This window comes from Phodopus roborovskii, unplaced genomic scaffold, assembly GCF_943737965.1.
Source record: "Phodopus roborovskii unplaced genomic scaffold, PHOROB, whole genome shotgun sequence".
Taxonomy (NCBI): Eukaryota; Metazoa; Chordata; class Mammalia; order Rodentia; family Cricetidae; genus Phodopus; species Phodopus roborovskii.
In genome coordinates, this window is record NW_026126515.1 from 707,190 (window position 1) to 721,799 (window position 14,610).

General features: G+C 36.5%; 1 protein-coding gene across 2 annotated transcripts in view; it reads left to right on the forward strand.

The window, feature by feature from the left end:
* Positions 1–12,265, forward strand: part of Pals1 (protein associated with LIN7 1, MAGUK p55 family member) — a 70,950-nt gene extending 58,685 nt beyond the window's left edge. For both annotated transcript variants that reach the window (XM_051196187.1, XM_051196188.1), the window contains exons 9-15: positions 1,354–1,537; positions 2,390–2,461; positions 2,773–2,844; positions 4,905–5,072; positions 5,594–5,796; positions 6,998–7,108; positions 11,704–12,265. In XM_051196187.1, coding sequence (XP_051052144.1) covers positions 1,354–1,537; positions 2,390–2,461; positions 2,773–2,844; positions 4,905–5,072; positions 5,594–5,796; positions 6,998–7,108; positions 11,704–11,880 — 987 coding nt within the window. In that variant the 3' untranslated portion in view covers positions 11,881–12,265. The remainder of the gene's footprint in view (positions 1–1,353; positions 1,538–2,389; positions 2,462–2,772; positions 2,845–4,904; positions 5,073–5,593; positions 5,797–6,997; positions 7,109–11,703) is intronic.
* Positions 12,266–14,610: the final 2,345 nt, after the last annotated feature.

The window sequence follows — 14,610 nt, forward strand, 5'->3', positions numbered from 1 at the left end:
AAGTAAAAACAGAGAAATTGGGTGATTTTATTTAAATAATTGTAAGATGTAAACATTTGAAATTTAGTAAACTCTGAACATTTTAAAAGATATCCAATGTACTTTATTATTGTTAACGTTGATGTTTGTCTACAGTTATAATTGACTTTAGCTCAGTAACATAGAGGAGAAAGGTACTTTTACAAATGTGTGGAACTCCTTACTTTAGTGTATTGCTGTGTGTTAAATATTTAACTCAGCTCTATTAAATAATAGACTTGATTATTGTACAACTCAGCATATATCCAAGAGAATTGGAAACATATATTTATGTATTCATGCAGGTATTTGTTAGAGCCAAAAATTAAAAAACAACAACAAACCTCTTAAAAATAGCTACCAGCATTCATTAGAAAATATAGTATAGTATATCTGACTGTACAGTGAGATATTTGATGTTCGATTTGGGAATTGAGAGAGAACAGGAATAGTCCCTCATTAGTATTTAGTGCAGGAGAGTTAAAAAGTAGTCTAACAGTATCGAAGATTAGCCTGTCTCTGAATATACTAAAACTATAAACTGTGTAGCATATGAATTACATCAAATGTCTATTTTCATATCAAGAATAGAAAGTTCCCTAGGAAATTCTCTTAAACAGAACTCCACTTGAAAATTGGACAGAGCATTTTAACCATATTTGCAAACACCCAATTAAAGAACCAGAATGTCATCAGCATCTAAAGTCCCCACCTTATATGCCCTTTAGCCACTATTCATCTTGTAGGCCACCCCACACCCAGCATAAACATTGTCCTCATTTCTAGAAACTCTGGTTCCTTTACATTTTATTTTCTATAAATGAATTGCATAAACTTGGATCAAATATGGCAAGGATATTTTTCCTATCATGATTTAGATAATTTAGCAGTGTGGAACATGCTAGTTACATGCACTTCAAAAGAAACACTGAGCAGCAGAGGTATAGTTGCACCAATCATGAAGTTCACTGGCTGTGACAGCCCCAGGGAAATTTAACATGGGACCTGGTGAGATTAATCTGCCTTTTCCAATGGTGGTAGTTTGAAGCTGTTTACCTTACTGAGGAAGACTGTTTCTGTTCTGTTTACCTTGCCCTTGATGTACCTTTCTTAGCTGTTAACAGTAACCCAGTTTGAACACTCTGCTACTTCTTTGTAATACAAAGATGTCAACAGATGAGCTTAAGCAAATCGTACACTAAAGTGTTGTAACTTAGCTAAATGCCCTTTTAATTCATTTCTCTGAACTGCTGTAATGTGTAGGCACATTTGTGCTAGATATTTCTTTTACCATTTAATTTATTCTTGCTCTCATTTTTACCCTGTTCATTTCAGATCCATGTAAAAGCTCATTTTGACTATGACCCCTCGGATGACCCTTATGTTCCATGTCGAGAGTTAGGTCTGTCTTTTCAAAAAGGAGATATACTTCATGTGATCAGCCAGGAAGATCCGAATTGGTGGCAGGCCTATAGAGAGGGGGACGAAGATAATCAGCCTCTAGCTGGACTTGTTCCAGGTAAGAGACAATATTGAAAGCACTTGAAGGACTGAGGGTACTTAGCTAGGCAGAGGCCATAGCATCTCCTCCCCTAATTTATTTGAAGGCAAAGAACTGAGAAAATGAAGGTTAGTCACACTGAAAACCTAAAATCTTAATCCATTGAGAAAAATGTGTTATCTCTTTCTTTGTATCATTGATAAAGAGGTAGAAATTAAATCATTATCACACACACATACATGAAAACAAAAACATACATGAATAATAAATGTCAGTGAATACGTATGTTGACTGGCATCTTGGAATCAGAAAATAATGAATGGCTACATAGTACTTTGAAAGTTAATGTCTTGATTTGAGATAATTCTCAGTGAGCAGAATCATTATATGTCCCAGCATGGTACTTTTGTATATAGGAATGTTCATTGAAACCTTTTTAAAGTTCAACTATTTAGTTTTCTGATACTAGTCTATTATTTATCTTTTCATAATATATGATAAATAAGTAATACGTATGGTTAGATTGAAAAGCTGAGTCAAAATTTTAACATTTACAGGCTTGAACATGAGAGACTCATCAATTAAGACTGCTTACAGCTCTTTAAATGACCCAAATTTTGTTCCCAGTATCCACAATGCATACACGCCACACACACATAATTAATAAAATAAATATTAAAAAGACAAGATGAGGCATGTTCAGGGTGGTATGGCATTTTTAGGCTATATATCTTAACTGGAATTATTTTTGTGTTGGCAAAAGGGTTTGTAAGGCAGTGTGAAAAATTACTAATGTTTTCTCTTTGATTAAAAATATTTTTATCCTTTTATCTTAAATGTTTTACTGTTCTTTCTCTTCATGTTATTAAGGGAAAAGCTTTCAGCAGCAAAGGGAAGCCATGAAGCAAACCATAGAAGAAGACAAGGAACCAGAAAAATCAGGTTAGATGCATGCATTTGGTAGTGGGGAAAGCATCTGGAACCATGTTGAATATACACACAGAATTGTTGAGAAAGAAAGGTGGATGCATTAAAGGAGTAATAGAAGGGGCAAAACTCATTATCTTTAGATGTAAAAAAAAATGATGAAATAAGGCATGTGTCTACATGCCTACATTGTGTGACTAATACAAAATGACAAATTAAAAATAGTTCTTGTCAACAGTTTAAGTGTTAAATCTTAAATCAGTTTGAAATAGCATTGTTTAAGGAAATACATACTATTTTTATAACTATTTTTGATTAATCAACAGGAAAACTGTGGTGTGCAAAGAAGAATAAAAAGAAGAGGAAAAAAGTTTTATATAACGCTAATAAAAATGATGGTAAGTTCTTATATCAGGTGTTGTAGGAGTTGTATTTATAACATATATAATATTAAATTGTATCCTGTAAGTTTTATTTTTCCTCTATTAAAAGTGTTTGAAAAATTACTTCCCTCTAATAATTTTCAAAAAAAATGTTTGAAGTAAAATATAAAGTATGTCTGCAGTATCTTAAGTCACAAAGGCTCATTCTGCAGAGCATACCACTTATGGCTAAGGCCAACACACGGGGGTGTTTATCTTACCTTGACAGATTGCTTCGATTAGAAGTTTTGAAGTCATGACATCTCTCAAAATCCAGAGCTCTGGTAATACTGGGCTTATGTTCCCAGGGAAAGCAGTGTGCTTCACTGACTGAAAGCTATGGCTCTGATTGGGCACCTACAACTTAGATCAGCCATCACCACCACTTGTGATTTTCCTTATTTTCTGTCCCCATTACCTTTTTGATTGGTCTTCATTGCATTTAAATTTCTTAACCTTGCTTTAGTCCACATTAGAAAAGCCGGATAATAAGTCAGAAGCACAGTTTTAAATATCTGCAAGGCTTATTTATCAAAAATGTGAAACATAAATTAGACTAAAGAGAAAAGTTTGTTTGTTTTTTGAGACAAGGTTGCTCTGTGTAGCCCTGGCTGTCCTGGAACTCACTATGTAGAACAGGCTGGCCTTGAGCTCAGAGAGATTTGCCTGCCTTTGCCTCCCCAGTGCTGGGATTAAAGGTGTGTACCACCCAGCTAGATTATTAGATACTCTATACGATGCTGAATCTAAAATTCAATCAGCTTTTATAATTGTTTTCTAAAGCAAGCATCCTTTATGCTTAGTATATTATGTAACTAAGAAGATTCAATAAGTTTTTAATCTTACTGACTAAACTGGTTAATATCTTTGTTTACTAGTACATTTCAGATCTAAGTCTGGGGATGAACCTTGTTTTCATTATTTTCTTTCCTTTCTGCCTCCATTTCCAATCTCTCTTTGTTCAAAGAATTGAACCTGAGACCTAATACATTGAGGCAAGTGTTCCACTGCTGAGCCACATCTCAGCACCTCTTACTTTATTTCTCAAAACAGACTCAAGTTGATCAGTATTCTACAATATAGATACTTGTAGGATACTTGGCAGATCTGAAGCTCCCAGATGTAGAAATGAGTAAGTCTGGAAATCAGAATGCCACCAGCATGATTGAACATGTTAGAAGCTCAGAAGAAAATGACTTTGAGAAAAGCAACAATTGTCATTGCTACTTAAAGTACCTGCTGCACTCCACAGCAATGAACGATGTACTTTTGTCTCACAGTAAATGCCTTGAGGTTGCAAACTAAGAGATGGAAGTTCAGATATTAAAGTTTCTGCTTAAATTGGTACAGCTAATTAAACAGTTGAGTTAGAATTTAAACAAATATAGTCTGAGCTCCGACTCTATGCTAGATACTAGCAAGACTAAAAAGGTTCCCTTCCTTGTGGAACTTCTGATGCCTCTTCCTCATGCAGGTTGCTAAGTGCCTGCCTTTGTTCTGACCTGATAGCTTTGGCTTCATCTGTATCCCTCTCCTGTTCCCCAATCCTTATAGTTCGTATTTTGAGCCATGATTCTGGATCAGAAGATAAATAGTACAAGTATAATTTATGTTTAACTTGTGTTAAGTACAGGAAAGCATTCTAGCACTCTCAGATACACTGGCCATTGTGTGCAGACATTTATCCATACTTGTTCTCCATTCTATCTGATCCTAAAAATAACCTTATTAAATGGAGTCTATGAAACTGACACCTACAGTAAGCTTATCCCCTAGCAGTCTCCTCTGTTACAGTGTTCATTTGCAAAGTAGTTACTTTTAAATTAGTCAGAGTGGCTTAAACACCTGTAATCTTAGCACTTGGGGGGAGGCAAAGGCAGGAGGATCACCACGAGTTTGAAGCTAGCCTGGGCTAGCAAGCTTCTACCTCAAAAACAAAACAACACCGCCAACAAAACTTAGCTATTTTATGTAAGAAAGTACCTATGACATGGCATCAACTATATCTGAAATTCTTAACTCTTTCTTTCCCAAAGATTATGATAATGAAGAGATCTTAACATATGAGGAAATGTCACTTTACCATCAGCCAGCAAATAGGAAAAGACCTATTATCTTGATTGGGCCACAGAACTGCGGCCAGAATGAACTCCGTCAGAGACTCATGAACAAAGAAAAAGACCGCTTTGCATCTGCAGTCCCTCGTAAGTTTGGACACATTCCCATTTTCCTGTGCTTTTCTCAGAATCTTAACTACACAGGGAAAATGTTCGTTTTATTGAAACAGTGTCATCAATGAAAGAGGGAATTTGTTTAACCAAACCTGATAGCAAATTTTTATTAAAGGTAGTTCTTTTTGTTTGCTTGTTAGTGTTTTTGTTTTTTGAGACAGGGTTTCTGCCTGCCTCTGTGTCCTGAGTACTGGGATTAAAGATGTGTGCCACCACCACCCAGCTAAAGGATTTTCTAAAGAAATTTTAGTTTAAGCCCCTTTCCCTATTGCATAGGAAGCCAAATTCCTTATTCTTTAAACTGATGTTGAAGATAGATTTTGGACCTAATTTCTGAAAATGAATTTAAGATTACATAGTACTTACTTACACTGACTTGGCAGTGTTTTACAGTATAAACAAAATGGATCAAGGTAACTAAATATACTCTTAACCTCCTATCCTTCCCTGGAGCCCCTTGTGTTTATTACTTTTATCTGATTTTGTTTGCTTAGATACAACTCGGAATAGACGAGACCATGAAGTAGCTGGTAGAGATTACCACTTTGTTTCACGGCAAACATTTGAAGCAGATATAGCAGCTGGCAAGTTCATTGAACATGGTGAATTTGAGAAAAATTTGTATGGAACCAGCATTGATTCTGTACGACAAGTGATCAACTCTGGCAAAATATGTCTTTTAAGTCTTCGAACACAGGTGAACTAGAATTGTGTTTTAGAGTGTTGAACTTGAGGGCATGTTCTGTGAACTAATCTAGTAAAAACTGATTTTGGGTCCAAGAACAAAAGATTAAAGTTCTCATGCCAGTTTTCCTTTTTTTTTTTTTTTTTTTTTTTTTTTTTGTAAAACCAAACATGTAGCTAAATCTTTCACTTTCAACATGTATATATTTTTGAAACTTAAAATAAAGTTAACTTTAGTACTGACCATAAGACTCTACCTTTTCTGAGAAAAATTAGAAAATTTTGACAGAGAGACCCAAACTTAAAATTACTAGCCAGTGCCTCTTAGATTCCTATTTAAACATTACCTTTAGAAAATTGGGGTTTTAAAGATTGTGTTTGCTATGGAAGTGTTTTGTTTTTTATAAATGATTCAGCTTTAACATAGAACTTTAATAAATGTGGCCAAATCTGTTGCTGATATTAACTCAAGCTACAAAACCAGTGGCATTAAGTGGATGTACACAGACAGAAGTTGATTCTTAAATGGCTTCCTAAAATAGTGATTGGTTTTTTTTGTTCAATTTGGGTCTGTCTGGGTTTTTAGAGGGCAGAGGCACTAGGTTTGTGCTATTTTATTCACATTTTATTTAAGGAAACTTTTAAACTTCTTTTGGTATTCTTTATTTGGATTAACAGATATTACCATAAGACTTCAAATAGTTTAGCATATTAATGTTTCTTCACCTAAGAAAGGGCATGTCTGTATAATACTGCTTGTTAGAGTACTTCAGCTTGAGTGTGCACATAATGCCATGATAGAGCGTGTTAACACAGTCTCTCACTACACACAGTCTGCTCTACCTTGGGTGTGTTTGGCCTGTGGATAGGAAGTGATGCTTTTTAGTACCTTCACCTAGAAAGTCAACTACCTGGATTCTGATTCCTCAAAAATGAATTTTAATGTGCCTGTTATAATCCACATGATTTATTATCATACAGTTGTAAACCCTTCAATGTCTTTTACCTCTACTTTAGTATATAGAACAATAGACTAACATAATATATATGAATTTATATTTATATAGTTTTTCAGTGAATGAAGATGCTGTCTCGAGGTATAATGAATAATTTATGATGAAATGTTTGAAAACATTGATAGGCATCTTAATATATATTATTGAGAAGTAATTTAATGATAAGAGTTATTTTTTAAAACCCAAATATCTTTACAGTCTTTGAAGACTCTCCGGAATTCAGATCTGAAACCATATATCATCTTCATTGCACCACCTTCCCAAGAAAGACTTCGGGCCCTATTAGCCAAAGAGGGCAAGAATCCAAAGGTAAACCTATCACAGTGCTACATCATTCCACTGACGTCAAGCAAGAAACCACCCTCCTCTAATCTCCTGGAGCTGAGATGCTGTATCAGCATCAGCTATCAAGCTTATTATTCTTTCTATGTCACTTGGCCCCCAGAGTGCCACAGCTACAGCTGGCTGAACCATGGCAGCTGCTCTCCAAATAGGAGGGCTGCTCTTGACTCACCCCTACCCCCACCCAATATCTCTTTCCACTAACCCTGGATCTATGAGAACCTCTAGAATTCCTTAAAACTCTAATCTCCGTAAGTTCTGACATTTCCAAGGTGATTATATTGCTGCCTCCTCCCCACTCCAAAGGGCTCAGGAAAGCCTTTGCAATCACCCACTTTTCTCCTTAACTATTCCACATTTGCAGAGTTCCAGAACTGTCTTCTTTTTATCCAAACTTTGTTTTGGTTTTTCTTCTCTTCATATTCAAGCATGCTCTGGAACAGAAAGGAAAAAAAAAGAGTTCTAGATTATTTTAGATCTTTGCTGAATGAATTGAGGAGTCCATGTTATATATGGTTTCCATCTGCATTTCCTGATGAATAATGAAATATTTTCATGTGGGCATTCAAGCATATTCTTCTGTGAAGGCCTCAAGCCTGTTTGGTTTTTTTGTTTTGTTTTGTTTTTTGGGGGGAGGATTTTCAAGATAGGGTTTCTCTGTGACTTTGGAGCCTGTCCTGGAACTCACTCTGTAGACCAAGCTGCCCTCCACTCAGAGAGAGAAAGAGAGAGAGATCTGCCTGCCTCTGCATCCCGTGTACTGGGATTAAAGGCATGTGCCACCAACGCCCAGCTACCTTGTCATTTTTTAAAAGTTGGGTTGGTTTTGTATTTGTTTAGCATTATTTTTTACTGTGTGTGTGTGTGTGTGTGTATGTGTACATTTATGTAAGTGGGTACATGTGTGCTATGATGTGAATGTTAAAGTTAGAAGTTAACTTTGTGACATTGGTTCTCTCCTTCCTCCTTTACAGATTGCTAGCACTTTTTACCCACTGAGCTATATTGGTAGTCCCTTGGCACATTTATATATTTCAGTTATTTTCTCCAGATCTCTGTATTCTGTTTTGTTTGGTCCTTTGTTTCTTTGTTTTCAAGATGGGTCTCAGTACCCTGAAACTTGCTATGTAGACCAGGGTGGTCTTGAACTCATAGAGACCCACCTACTTGTGCTTCCTGTGTGTTGGGGATTAAAGGCACACCATGTCTAGCTGTCTTTTTTTTTTTTTAGCTTCATCTTTTGGTGATAAGGAGTAAGTTTTTGTTTGCTTTGGTTTTAATTTTAAAACGGGATCTTGCTATGTAGCTCATGGAGAAATGGAGCTGTCAATCCTCCTGCCTTTCTCTGCCTTCCAAGTCCTGGGACTGCAACCATGTGCCATAACACTCTGCCAGAGAAATGATCAGTGTTAGTAAAGTTCACTTTTTCATTTTCTTACAGTTAATGAATTTTAGGCATGTCTAAAAAAATTGTAAATATATTATCCTGCATTTTCTTCTTAAATATTCCTAGTTTTAGTTTGTGTGTCGTGGTCTTAGTGTGATGTGACAAGTTAGTTTTATTGCTTTTGAAATAACATGGATATCAAATTGTTCCAACAATCTGTTGAAAAGTCTGTCTTTGTAGTGTTATTTGGTACTGTACGTGTGTGCGCGCGCGCACATGTGGAGGTCAGAGGACAACCATGTGGAGTTGATTCTCTCCATAAGGGTTTGGGTGAATTTGTTTACCTGCTGAGCCACTGTGCTGACACTTTTATTTCTGGATTCTATTCTGTACTTAGACTAATCCTCACTGCTCTGGTTTCTGTAACTTTACTGTTATGTCTTAAAAAACAGACAATAAAGAAGAATGTAGTACTGTTGCATAATACAAGGGAAACTTAAAAATACTGTGGTAATTGAAAAAAATTCGGACTCAGTAGAATACAGGTTATATGATTTATACATACAGGATTTCCAGACTAGACAAATCTGTTGATACATAAGTTAGTAATTGCTAAACAAGGGATGGGAGAAAAAGGTTAATGATGATGAAAAACAATCTCATCAGGCTTCTTCAGGCTTTTCTGTAGAAATTGAATAACTGATTAGAAACTGATAGCAAGATTTGCTTTCTTGTCTTTTCAATTTAAATATTCTACTTTCTGCTGTCTTTTTTTGTTTGGTTGGTTGGTTTTGGTTTTTTTTGATTTTTTGTTTGTTTTTCGAGACAGGGTTTCTCTGTATTGCTATGGAGCCTGTTCTGGAACTTGTTCTGTAGACCAGGCTGGACTCAAACTCAAGAGTTCCTCCTGCCTCTGCCTTCTATAGGCATGCACCACCAACGTCCAGCACTGCTGTCATTTTTGTCTTTAACTCACAGGTTATTTATAAATGTTAATTTTCACCTATTTGGTGATTTTAAAGACTACATTACTGAATTACAGTTCCATCACTACCAGAGAATGGATCCCAAGAGATGATAATCTTTTGAAATGTATTGAATTTTACTTTATGGCCCGTCACCACACTGTTAAGTGTCTGCTCTACTCTTGCTGGCTAGTGGGCAGTGTATTTCATTTAACATTTATATGTATGTGTGTTGTATGTATTTATGTTGTCTTCGAGACAGGGTCTCACTGTAAAGCCCTTGGTGGCTTGAAACTGTAGACCAGTCCTATAGTACTTTATCACATGATATAACTAGTGGGTAAACACCAGCCTTAGTAACAGTGTTACTAAATGCCTCAGTCACTGAGTGCCTTGTACTCTCAGTTGTGGATTCTATCCTGGATTTGGGGAGAGGACTTTGAGAGTAGATGATATGAAGTGCTGGATGTCAGGTTTTGATGAGAGGTTAATTTTGTTTAGTTCATAAAATTTTTAGGTAAAACATTTTATCTGAGTCATAGGCAGAATTCAGATATAACGTAGTAAATGATGTAAAAAATGAAGTAATGCTTCAGTTTGTGAACAGCTGATCTCAAACTTTGAATCCTCAGGTTTTATAAAAATGTCATAGTGTTGTTATAATGATAAAGTCTGTTGTGAACAAAGCATCTTGGGTACCCAATCACAGCATTTCAACATGGTAATCAGATACCTGTGGAAGAGTAGCCATGCTTTTACTGTGTATCCCTGTTGCAGTTGAGTGGAAGTCATTTTGTGAGTCCAATACAGTGATGTGTGAATTCAACATTTGGTCTGAAGTTTAATTAATCATCTCAACTGACAAGTGTGGTTTGGGGTAGTTTTCATTTCTTGACCATGAGCCTGATTATTGTAGGGTTCTGAATAACTTTTGTTCATAACCTTGCTACTGGCTTATCTCCGTTACATATCACTTCTTTACTCAGCATTTTAAAGTAGCCCATTTTATATTGTTTCTCAGACTCTGGTGGGATACTCTTTTGGTTCTTAAACTGTCCATGATAGGGCCAAGTGGTGTAAGTCTTGACAACACACACCTTTAACCCCAGCACTCAGGAGGCAAAGATAGGGAATTCCAGGATAACCAGGGCCATGTAGAAAAATACTGCATTGGAAAAAAAGGAAAAGAAAGAAAATTAAATAAAATATAAACAGAATTGTCCTTAGGAGAGCCCAGAGTGGTAGTGTGGTATACACTTGTTATCCCATACTAGTGTAGGAAGGCAAAAGGTTTTAGGCCAGACAGGGGATACACAGCCAGATCCTTCTCCAAAAAAAAAAAAAAGAAAGAAAGAAAGAAAGGTAGAAAGAAAAAAAAAAATCTTTTGTACATTGAAAACTGAGTTTTAAAGTATATTAAGTGGAATAACAACCCAATGTTATTAAATCTTCAACAAGATTTTCTTAGCAAAAGATAACCCAATGTATTAATCCTTTACTTCTCCCATAATGTTAATTCTGCCTAAATTTGCCACACACATAAAGGCATTTTTGTTCTTGTCTTTGAGACATCTGACTGTGTAGCCCTGGGTGGTTTGAAACTATGCAGACCAGACTGCACTCAAACTCACCACCCTCTGCCTCCTGAATGCTGAGATTAAAGGTGTGTGCCACCAGGCCCAGCAGAAGCAAGTGCTCATGTAAAGAATGTTTCAGAGGCACTTACTCTATAGTCTTAAAGTTGGACTCCATATTATACAAGATGTAACTTGTTTAAGTTTTGTTATTTTTTTATGTGTATGGGTGTTTTGTCTGCATTTATGTCTGTATCAGGTGTCTACAGTCTCCTAGGAGGTCAGAAGGGGACGACAGAGTTACCTATGGTTTTGAAATGTCACATGAGAACTGAACCTGGGTCCTCAGCCAGAACAAATAGTGCTCTTAACTATTGAACCATTTCTTCAAAAATGTTTGAAAATGAAAGTTTTTAGGGAATTCAAAGTAATTGTGCATGTTCTTCAAACCTAAAAATGGAAATACATGAAGGTATAATAAGCCAGGATTCAAACAGGAGTTCTGAAGTATTGATGCCAAGGTGGGCCAAGGAGTTCTTGGGTCTACCACAGACAAGAGGAAAGCCATGTAGTGACACTCCTAACTCATTCTGTATTCTGTGTGGCCTCACGGTGTTTATTTTATTTTCATTGCAGCCTGAAGAGTTAAGAGAGATCATTGAGAAGACTAGAGAGATGGAACAAAACAATGGCCACTACTTTGACACTGCAATTGTGAATTCAGATCTTGACAAAGCCTATCAGGAATTGCTTAGGCTCATTAACAAACTGGACACTGAACCTCAGTGGGTGCCATCTACTTGGCTAAGGTGAAGAAAACAGCTACTTTTCTGTGTCATCATGCTGAACTTTATTTGGCAAACCACCAACAGGAAAATGGCCTCAATGCTGAGAAGGAGACAGATAAGCAGCTCACCTATTTGTAGATCCCAAACTAGTGAGAAAGGTCCCTTAGGCTGTTTGTACACAACACTATTATTTTCTGGGCATGGCTTTAGGGATCCTTGGCTTGTTTGGAGATTTAAAATGGGAACTTGCTTCAGAGCATTTCTGATTTATCCTGGAGAAACCTTTAGTTTTTACCTTCCTGACTCTGCCTCTTGGTCATATGTCAATGAAGAAAACATTTATGTATATACACAATACTCCATGTCTCACAGAGTTATAAATATTAACATTATTTAACACTTAACTTAAATGACTTTGTGCGATTATTGGGAGAAGGGTCTGTGCTTCTGTGCACTGGGAATAACAGTATTTTCTTAAACAACTGGTTTAGTCATCAGAAACAGTTCTCTTAAAAAGAAAAACAAGGAGCTGCTTTAGTTTGGGGTGGCTTTTTTAGGTGTAAATTTATTTGTATGTCTTTTCATTCTGAAAAAAAAAACATTCCATCAGAAGTTCCAAGTTTGCTGGGCCTGATAGGGCATGTCCTTAAATCCCAGCACTTGGGAGGCAGAGACAGGTGGATCCCTGAATTGTAGGACAACCAGAGCTACATAGAAACACTGTCTCAAAAAAACAAAAATAAAAAAAGAACCAACTTTTTAGTTTGGACTTCGTGGATGAGAATACATACTCAGCAGACACTAGTGTAGTTAAAAGTGTACAAAAGATGCTGACATTTTTAAGGATAGAATTTTCTAATTCTTTTAGTAAATTGTGGTGATTTGATAGTCTTGATTCCTTTCTCTGATACAAGAGTTCGTATAAACTGTGTTGACCTTTGAAATTTCTTCCTTGTGATGGAAATAGTTTTTATTTCCACGGAAAGATTACCACATTTGACAGTTTCTGCATTTTTTATCAGAGTACAGAAGTTTATCTATGACTGCTATGTATGTAAATGTAAGTATCAAACTGGAAATCTACTGTACTGTATACTAATAATTAATAGACTAATAACAGTCTTCAGCATTGAAACAAAAAATTCTATATACATACACTGAGGGAATACCATGATAATTAACTTTAAGATCAGAAGAAAGCCTTAAGAGTCATTGAGCATTTAGTAAAGGACATTGGAGGAGAGTTTATTTAAGCATGTACAGACAAGTTTTTGTCCTACCATGGTCTCTGCATTGGGACCGGAATACAACAGCTTGCTAAATCTTAAATGTTGACACTAATAGAATTTTTGTACTGTTTCTACAGCTCTAGCTTTAAATGCAGAATCCACATATCTGCATGGGAAGTTAAACTTGTAGTCTTTTCAAGCCTTTAAGGAAACTGTAATGTGTGACAACCAACCTCAAATGTGAATGTCTTGATTGTATTTAGCTACAGCATTTCATGTTCCCAAAGCTAAACACTGGAATGATACTTACTGAATTGTCACTTAGCATAAGCAGTTGTTGTTAATGTCTTGTCTGTGCCATTTGTGTCCGATTTCTCTTCTAGATAATCTTATTGGAACAAATTAGAGAGTTTGTGATATCTTTTTATGTTCAGTTTTTGCATGGCTTTTGTAGTTGGCTGGCAAGTGTGTCTATTTAGAAATATTTTAAAAACAATTTTCCTTAGGGAAAAAGGAACATTGGGTCGAGGGAAGGAATGCTACAGTCTCAACTCTGAACACTCCCAGTTTACAGCAGGAAAAATGCAAAATTCACACCCTTGTCAGCATTGAAGCTCAATTTACTTAGCACTTAACAATTAAATCTGTTCAGTTTTCCACTGTTTTTTTCTCCTCGAGAATGAAAGGTAGTCTATGGTCAGTAGAGCTTTGTGATCTGCATACTGACTGAAAATACTAACAGAGACTTAGTGCCCACCTGAAACTGTGGCAGGAAGATGTAGAGTTCAAGGCTGGCCTGAACTTTATGAGAATCTGTCTCAAAGAAAGAAAGGAAAAAAACAAAAAGAAAGATGATTGGACTTGAGTAAATTTTAAGTGGTGTCTGTGGCATGCGTGACAGTGGGGCATGTGCTATCAGGACCCAAACACATGCCCTTCATAGCAGAGCCTGTGCTCAGGCACATGCCATGCCACCATGGATGCTTTTACCCTGAGGTTCTCAAGGTCCGTAAGATCCTAACTTTACTCATATCCATAGATGGATGGTATATATCCTGAACTTTTCTAAGTCCTCGTGATTATGAATGCAATAATGCTCAACATAGTCCCTACACAGTAAAAAGTTAAGAAGTTAAGCTGTGCTAACTTTAAAAAAAAAAAAAGCCTTGTTATACCTGTAATTGTACAGCGTTAGGGCCAATTCAATTCTCTATCCCTTTGTGGTTCTGATTGGAAACTGCAGTGCTGGGGAAGCCTCAGAAATGATGTTGTGGGTTGACGGGAACATAGCTCAGTTGGTAGAGTATTGCCTAGCATGCACAAAGCCCTGGCTAGATCCCCAGCACTGCAGAAACCCAGCATGGGTTTCCAGAGCTTGGAAAGTAGAAGCAGAAGGGCCAGCAGCTCATGGTTACCATCAGCCACATGAGACCCTCAGAAACACGGTAGACAATATCAGCTAATGACATGTCCTCCGGAAACTCAAGCAAGAAAGAACCATCATTTCTTACATTTTTCCTGTCAGA